The sequence below is a fragment of the Rosa rugosa genome, chromosome 1 (assembly GCF_958449725.1).
Source record: "Rosa rugosa chromosome 1, drRosRugo1.1, whole genome shotgun sequence".
NCBI classification, from domain to species: domain Eukaryota; kingdom Viridiplantae; phylum Streptophyta; class Magnoliopsida; order Rosales; family Rosaceae; genus Rosa; species Rosa rugosa.
In genome coordinates this window covers 2,824,880-2,833,630 of record NC_084820.1, presented here as the reverse complement: position 1 = coordinate 2,833,630, position 8,751 = coordinate 2,824,880, and the positions used below count along the sequence as shown (strand labels likewise).

Sequence of the window (8,751 nt, the reverse complement as noted above, 5' to 3'; positions counted from 1 at the left end):
CAGAATCTGTGCAAGTGGCATGGTATCAGATTCAGTGTTGAACTATCAAATTAGCATAGAAGAAAAGGGACTCGACTCGCCTTAACTAATCTTGATTAGGTTAGTAATTGTACCTAATTTTTCCTTACTTCTGGTCATTCTTAAATAAACGAGTCGGTGTGAGTTTTTTGCAAACTTATAGAGGTTATATATATGTTAACTAACGTGATGGGTTTTAAAGTTCAAATTCTCATCTCGAACTTAATTGAAAATTCGAATCAAATCATAGATTATATATGTGTTATATTACATCAAGTTGAAGCCAAAATGCAGTACAAAGTGGACCTTAATTTCCATGCCAGAACCCCTACATAGGTTTAACTGGTCATTATTTTGAAACTTATAGCTAGGGCCTAGTACGTAGAAGCAATGACACAATAAACGTAGGAGGATAAAGAAATGCTCACTTCCAATTTAATTATAGATCAAGCAAAATGTGACTCCATGTAATATTGTTCATTCATCTGCAACTTTAACCATTTTCTTTCCAGTGTTGTGACCACGAAAAAGTCCAATGAAAGCCGATGGGAGACTCTCCAACCCATTTGAGATGTCTTCAAGTGCATGCAATTTTCCTGTACGGAGATGATCGGTTGTGGTGGAAAGGAAATCCGAAAACACGTTCATAAAATCAACTACCAAAAATCCTTGGATTTTAATTCTCTTGTACACAACATCTAGCATACTGGGTGCAGCTCGCTTCGTAGCGTCAGTGTACTCAGAGATCACGCCGCAGGCAGCAACTCTACCAAAGGTGTTCATGTTAGCAACTGCAGCCTCTAGCATTTCAGCCCCCACATTGTCAAAGTAGATGTCAATCCCATCAGGAAAGTACCTGTATATCAAAACACAAGTTATAATTCGCCGTGCGTTTGCCTCAAACCGCTACCTTGACGAGTATCGAAGTGTGAATTTACCTTTGGAGAGCTGACTTTAAATCAGGCTCTTCCTTGTAGTTGAATGCATCATCGAATCCTAGCTTTTCCTTGAGCAATGCTACCTATAACAAGTTTAACTTAAGCTCAAGTAGTACGTACTTCACTTACGCTAGAGTGTACGTACATTCTGAAAATTAACTTTTGTAATGTTATTTACCTTTTCTTTGCTTCCTGCACATCCAACAACGTAGCAACCGAAAAGCTTAGCATACTGTCCAACCAAATTCCCAACTGATCCACAAGCTGCAGAGACAAAAACTTTCTCCCCCGTCTTCGGTTTGCACACTTCAAAAAATCCAGCATATGCTGTAAGTCCACTTAAACCTGCAGCAGCAAATAAGCACAATAATGCATACTGTTGTGAAAATTGGCACAATAAGCACAATGTCAAAGTCCTCCTTTCACATTGCCATGGTTAAAATTGGCACTTAAGTGGTAAATATGGACCTAGAATTCCAACTTGGTAAGACAATGGTAATCCCATAAGATTAAATTTCCTCAACACGCAATTTCCTCCTTTAAGCAAACTATACTCTCCCCAAGTGATGTACCCCACAACCAAGTCATCCTTCTCAAACTCAGGGTTCCCAGAAGCCACAACTTTCGCTACACCGTAAGCATCAATACCCTGTGATCACAAAAATTATTACACTAATATGTAATAGAAAAATCTTTATCATTGAAGCATGCACTGTATAATATATGGCTAGCTAGCTTACTTCACCGGGAGTGATGGCACCTGCCGTAGCTGTAGCTTTCTGTGAGGAGCTCTGACTTTTTATTCGGTTTATCTGGTAAGGGTCGATTGATACGTACAGATTCTTCACAATGATGTCATTGGAACCAGGGTCAAGTGACAGAGGAAGGTTTGAGGTTTTGAGCTCAAAATCGGATACTTTCGGATCTCCGTCTACTTGAGTCTTTATGGTGATGTACCTATTGGTTACCTCCATTTTCAGCTACCTAGCTCTTGCACTACTACAAATTTCCTCAGTAGCAAAAGAAATGTGACAACAGAAAGACTTTAAAAAATTCAAAAGAAGCAAGATAAGGTAACAGTTAAGAGCCATAAATTTATACAATAATTATTGATGAAGACCTAGCCACTACTAGGCAATAGATCAGACGTGCCATCCAAAGGAGTTAGAGCCGTACGTGGAGGAGTGAGAAACACAAGATTTTTCTCAGCACTCCATGAGATTAAATTTATTGTCTAGAAACACGCAGTAACCAGTAGTCGAGCGAAGATGAATGGGGCACGGCACCCATCGGTGTAGATGGATGTAGGGGTCATCATGGGCCGGGCTAGGGCCGGCCCTACCCTAAATTTTAGGGCTTAGGGTCGGGCCGGGCCGGGCCTAGTCAAAGTCAACAAAATTTAGGGCCGGGTAGGGTCGGGTCAGGGCTTAAATATGCTAACCCTTACCCGCCTGAAAAGCCCGATCCGTTAGGGCCGAAAGGGCCGGGTCGGGCCGGCCTTCAAATAGGGCCGAAATGGGCCAAAAAAAGGCCTTATTTTGTTTAACAAAAAAAAAACATTATTTTTTTCTTCTCAAAATATGGCTTAATGGTATATATTGGTAATAAAAGACTCATTGTTTTTTTATTGAACATATTTAATACACACACCGAAGGTGGAAGTCACTGAAATTTTTACCACTACCATATATTCATATACGGACGACATCCAACGGTGCATTTTAAAAAATTCCATTTTGTCCCCCATTTTGCTCATGGAGGATACAAGCCTAATAAACGAGTTATACTACATTAATAGGCATATAAGGATTATGTGCGATCCAAAAATTTTGAAATGGAAATCGACCAATCTGAAAATTCTCATATGTTTATACAACATTGATAGGTATTGTGTAAAAAAATTAGGCCAATCTGCCATGAATAAGGCGCCCAACGTAGTGGTCAACGTTTTGCACAAGCAAACTTCCCTAAGGGGAGCGGCACCATGCGCGGACAAACGTTGCGTAATTTTGACATCCGTAAGTAGACCCCCTACTCATGAGAGTGTGGGAGCTGAAAGATCGAAAAAATTGAATTGCCAAGGACCGGTTAAGAGCATATTTGTTTTATGTTCTATTTAGGGTATTGAGTTGACCGGGTAGATCGAGGTCCAACCGAATGCGGAAATTGTTGAAATTTCTACCACTAACATATATTCATATGCAAACAACATCCAGCGGTTCATTTTAAAAAATTCCATTTCGTCCCCCATTTTGCTCATGGAGGGTAACAAGCCTAATAAACTAGTTATACTACATTACAAGACATATAAGGATTATGTGCGATCCAAAAATTTTGAAATGAAAATCGATCAATCGGAAAATTCTCATATGTTTATACAATAGTGATAGGTATTTTGTAAAGAAATTAGGCCGATCCGCCGTGAATAAGGCACCTAACGGAGCGGTCAACGCTTTGCACAAGCAAACTTCCCTAAGGGGAGCGGCACCATGCGCGGACAAACGTTGCGGAATTTTGACATCCATAAGTAGACCCCCTACCCATGAGAGTGTGGGATCTGAAAGATCGAAAAAAGTGAATTGCCAAGGACCGGTTAAGAGCATATTTGTTTTATGTTCTATTTAGGGTATTGAGTTGACCGGGTAGATCGAGGTCCAACCGAATGTGGAAATTGTTGAAATTTCTACCACTAACATATATTCATATGAAAACAACATCCAGCGGTTCATTTTAAAAAATTCCATTTCGTCCCCCATTTTGCTCATGGAGGGTAACAAGCCTAATAAACTAGTTATACTACATTAATAGGCATATAAGGATTATGTGCGATCCAAAAATTTTGAAATGAAAATCGATCAATCGGAAAATTCTTATATGTTTATACAATAGTGATAGGTATTGTGTAAAGAAATTAGGCCGATCCGCCGTGAATAAGGCACCTAACGGAGCGGTCAACGCTTTGCACAAGCAAACTTCCCTAAGGGGAGCGGCACCATGCGCGGACAAACGTTGCGGAATTTTGACATCCATAAGTAGACCCCCTACCCATGAGAGTGTGGGAGCTGAAAGATCGAAAAAAGTGAATTGCCAAGGACCGGTTAAGAGCATATTTGTTTTATGTTCTATTTAGGGTATTGAGTTGACCGGGTAGATCGAGGTCCAAACGAAGGCGGAAATTGCTGAAATTTCTACCACTAACATATATTCATATGCAAATAACATCCAGCGGTGCATTTTAAAAAATTCCATTTCGTCCCCCATTTTGCTCATTAAGAAGTTAACATTACATTGATAAAATGGTTTCAACTCGACCAATTGATTATTTTTAGTTATGTTGATTACTTGATTTATTTCAAAATTGGTATTACATGAATGAGCTAAATACAAATTATTACCCTATGGTTTAGGTCCAAAATCAATTCAGTCCCTGTACTTCTAATTTCATCAAAAACACCCCTGCACTTTCAATTTTGATCTAATAGGTCCAATTTGTTAGTTTTCCGACAATTGAGTTATTTGACTTGTTAACGTGGCTCATATATGACCTATGTTTTATGATGTGGTGTCGAGGTGGTCTGCATAGTCAATTTAGGAGTGAGTCCTACTATTAAAAATAAATAGTTTTTCAACAAATAATCCAACTATAACTTGAACCCATAATAGAATATTGACGAATTGGACCTATTAGATCAAAATTGAAAGTGCAGGGGTGTTTTTGATGAAATTAGAAGTCTAGGGACTGAATTGATTTTGGACCTAAACCACAGGGTACTAACTAGTATTTAGCCCTACATGAATATATTGTCCAATTTGAAATAATAGCTTTGTAATTATTACAGTTAATTAGTTAACAGTAATTATTGGTAAATATTAAAATACCCATAAGATTATATTAAAACGGCGGCGTTTTTGCCGAATTAACGGTTAATTCTTTAAAAAAAATTATTTTTTTCTTCTCAAAATATGGCTCAATTTAAAAGACTCATTTCCTAATATGGCAGATTGAAATAATTTTCTACACTTCCATAGTTTTATACATATAACACATGTAATAGAAAATAACAAAAATAAAATATAAATTTTAGGGCCGGGCTTTTAGGGCCGGGCCGGGCCTAGCCCTTACGGGCTCAATCGGGCCGGGCCGTAGGGTAGGGCCGGACTTTATTTGTGTGACCCATACCCTACCCTAAATAAAAAAGGGTCGGGCCGGCCCGCCCTAATGGAAGGGCCGGGCCGGGCGGGCTTAGGGCCCAAGGGCCATATGATGAGGCCTAGATGGATGTGTTTGTGTGGTGTTATTGGGAGTGGTTGGTTGAATTACATTGGATGTGGGCACAGATGATGAGGGCTCACCAGAGTTGAATTATATTGTAGTCCATGTGTTTAAATATCTATTTCCATGCACTTTTTCAATGTAATATATAGCTCATTATCCTTAAACTGTTAAACAAGTACTTGAAAGCTTAATTGCAACCACTGAAAAAAAAAAATTGAAAGGGTTTACGAAAAAAAATCAAAATCACCAAAAAGAAATCAAAACGGTTTTAAGGGGGAATCAAATCCACAAAAATGAAAGGGTCGAATGACTCGGATCTATCTAGATTTATATGGATCCGATTACTCTAAAATTAAATTCTCTAAAGTTATGTGAATTTCTTAAAACCACAACCTTCCGTCTAATCTAATGGGTATAACATGATCACATCGACTAATACAAATTAATTAGACCTGTTTTTTCTATTCCAAACCCTCTTAACGTTGCCGTTATCTCAAATGAAAAAAAAAACAGCGTCCTTAAAAGAACTGGGGAGTATAAACTTATATGAGATCTTTTATGAACAGGGGATCCAAGTCCCAGCGATCTAAGTCTTGTATAAAATTCTAAATTCTCTCTCTCTCTCTCTCTTTCTTTTTTCTTTTTTAATTTTCTCCTCTTTATAATTTTCTCCCACTTAGAGTTCCAGTGTGAAGTCTAGAGGCCATTTCTAATTCAGAGATGTCGCCTAAAACTCGTTGTAAGCAGTTCATTATTAATGAAGTTCTTCTTTGATAAAAAAAAGAAAGATAAAACGGCCTTTGTTCATATTTCAATTTCAAAGGAAATTTTAACTTTGATTTGAGTTTTCAGCTTTTGTTTATGTTGGAAGAATTTGATTTGGCCATTGTCTGACCCTTTTAATTGCAAAGGGTTCCCATGCCATATACCTGTTCATTTACTCTTTGATTTGTTCACCTTGCTTTTCCTCAGGAGATTATGGGTTTCTAATCCATCTTATCATACACAAATTTGCTCCATGAAGCGCCGTTTATGGATATGTAAGTAGTCATGTATGTCAATTGTGAATACCTAAAGAATCTTTTTTTTTTCCTAACGAAAATTAAAGGCCATAAGAATCTAACTAACTCCACAAATCATATTATAAACTTATCGATCATGAAAGGTGTTTTAATGGACAACTGTAGCCTTTATTTGATTTATTTAACTTGTAATCATGAAATATTCTCATTGATCTTCAATATCAAAGAAGGGATTGAGTCCTAGAAACCAACCCAAGTTAACGTTAGTTTTAAAGAAAAATGATTAAAAATAATTTTCAATATGTATTTTGTTGATGTGTCTATTTCTACCTATTAGATTAAATGGAAGATTGTAATGTTAAGAAATTCACATAACTTTAGAGAATTTAACTTTAGAGGAGCCGGATCCGATTTACATATATAGTCGTGAATAGCAAGACCTCCTCCACAAAATTATAAGCAGCTCAAATATAAAACTTAGGGTTGTCATTCGGTCGGTTTGAATCGATTATAGGCCTTAGTGGCCTTACCAAACTTCAAAATCAAAGCTTTCGGTTTCAAAATGGAGTTACCAATTACCAACCAAAATATTTGGTATTTAATCATCACTACTAAATTTGATATTTTGGTTTTCGGTATTACGTACCTACTTTACAACAAATCTTTTGTTATATAAATAAAAATGAACAATAGTAAACTTTTTAATTTGATAAAAATTGTTGAAAACTTTGTATTTATCTCCCTTATCTGATTATAGCTCCCTTATGTACATATGACATCAAGTTTTAGTAATATTCAATAAAACTAATTATTTAACGATCTTTTACCAAGTTACTTAAAACACATGTACTATTTCTTAGTACTATTTGGTCTAGTGGCATAAGTCTCCCCTTTATAAGTGGGAGGTCGCGAGTTCAACTCACAATATATTAGTTGTTGTATATGAGTTATTTAATTGATCATGTACTATTAATCTAGTACTAGTAATAATGTTAAGGGTCTATTATGAAAATAAATATGTTTATATTTCTTAATATACATGTATATATATTAAAAATTAAAGTATAATATTAAATAATCGGTAGGTTTTGTATTTATCAAAATCAAACCAACTTTTTCAGTACTGTTCGATTTCAATTACAAAAAAGGGGCCGTGACCACTTACCCAATTTCAGCATGAACATTGCCCACTTACTCCACTAAGAGTTTTTTAACCCCCTTTACCCATTCTAACCTATAGTGACAGTTTTGCTCTCTATTAAACTCTTTCCTCTCAGACTCTCTCTCTCTCACACACACACACACACATGCTTCCTCTCTTTCATTGACGGCAGAGACGACATCGCCGGAGCCTCGGAATCCGATTTGGGAGCGGATCGATTAGGAGCCACGGCGGCGTTGTCAGGTTCTATTCCGGCGCGTCAATATGGAAGAAGTTGAGGTGGCCGACGATTGGAAGTGGCCGGGTTTGGTTCGACTTGGTTTTGGTTCAAGTCCGATCTCTTGCCGGAATGGAGTGTGGGTCGAACGTCGGCAGCGTCTGAAGAATTTGGGTCATTGTCGTCGGCGTCTGAAGATGATTCACGATCTGGTCTGATGCATCGACGAGATCTGTTGTACTCATCGTCTGGGTTCTTGGGTTTCGATTCCGTCGGCTATTATCACTGGTACACACCCCAGCGCAACTGACTCAACCAGACTCGTCGTCCAGACCCGAACGTCGACCGACGTATAGCCTTCAGAAGCCGGAGACGAAGCCACGGTGCCGTCGAAGATGGTGATTGGGTGCCCAGAGCTTTACTGGGTGCCCAAATCAGTTTCTGGTTTTTTTTTTTTTTTTTTTTTGCTACCCATTACATTTCCTGGCTACTAGGGGGCAGTAGACACATTATTGGCCCCCAGTAGACTTTGATACGAGGGACAGGGATCACTATAGTGTGGTGTTTTGATAAGTTACCTGTTGTTTTCTATGTATTAAAGTCAAATTATCTGTGAATCTTACAAAATGGTTCATTTTTGGTGGTCTATTGGGAGACAGTAGAGACATTGGACTTTGTATTGGGGGGCAATAATATAATTATTGGGAGGCACTAATATGATTATTGGGAGCCAATAATATGATTATATATTGATCAATTGTGCCTGTAATGTATTCATTTTGGTTTTGGGAGTTCATACAATTCACTGGACGACAATAATATGATTTTTGGGAGGCAATAATATGATTATTGGGGGGCATTAATATGATTACTGGGGGGCAATAATATGGTTATTGAATATTATTAGGGACCGGTCGCCGGATTCCGGTCACCGGTTGCCGGATTGGTCGTCGGCGCCCTGCCACTGGTCACCAGAGGCCAGTAAGGTGGAGGATGACTTCTCCCTCTAAGTGAAAAAGAAGAAGAGGGCAAAAAAGTCTCAAAAAAAATAAAAAAGAATTAATTGGGTAAAGGGGAAATAATCCCTTAGAGTGTTTTGGGTAAATGGGGTTAAAAAA

General features: G+C 37.9%; 1 protein-coding gene across 1 annotated transcript; it reads right to left on the bottom strand.

Annotated features, from left to right (window-relative positions):
- Positions 1-240: 240 nt before the first annotated feature.
- Positions 241-2,069, bottom strand: LOC133726965 (NADPH-dependent oxidoreductase 2-alkenal reductase-like). Its single transcript, XM_062154597.1, has 5 exons — positions 1,697-2,069; positions 1,425-1,605; positions 1,135-1,301; positions 957-1,039; positions 241-874 (listed from the first exon to the last, which is right to left on the bottom strand). Exons 1-5 carry the CDS (start codon positions 1,928-1,930, stop codon positions 496-498), a joined length of 1,044 nt encoding a protein of 347 aa, XP_062010581.1. The 5' UTR covers positions 1,931-2,069; the 3' UTR covers positions 241-495.
- Positions 2,070-8,751: the final 6,682 nt, after the last annotated feature.

What these genes read in the sequence shown, in the direction of transcription:
- LOC133726965 (XM_062154597.1), bottom strand. Translation starts at nt 1,930, where the DNA reads ATGGAGGTAACCAATAGGTACATCACCATAAAGACTCAAGTAGACGGA. An exon ending in TTACCAAGTTGGAATTCTAG is followed by an intron (nt 1,302 to 1,424) that starts GTCCATATTTAC and finishes TTGCTGCTGCAG; the next exon opens with GTTTAAGTGGACTTACAGCA. An exon ending in GTGCAGGAAGCAAAGAAAAG is followed by an intron (nt 1,040 to 1,134) that starts GTAAATAACATT and finishes AACTTGTTATAG; the next exon opens with GTAGCATTGCTCAAGGAAAA.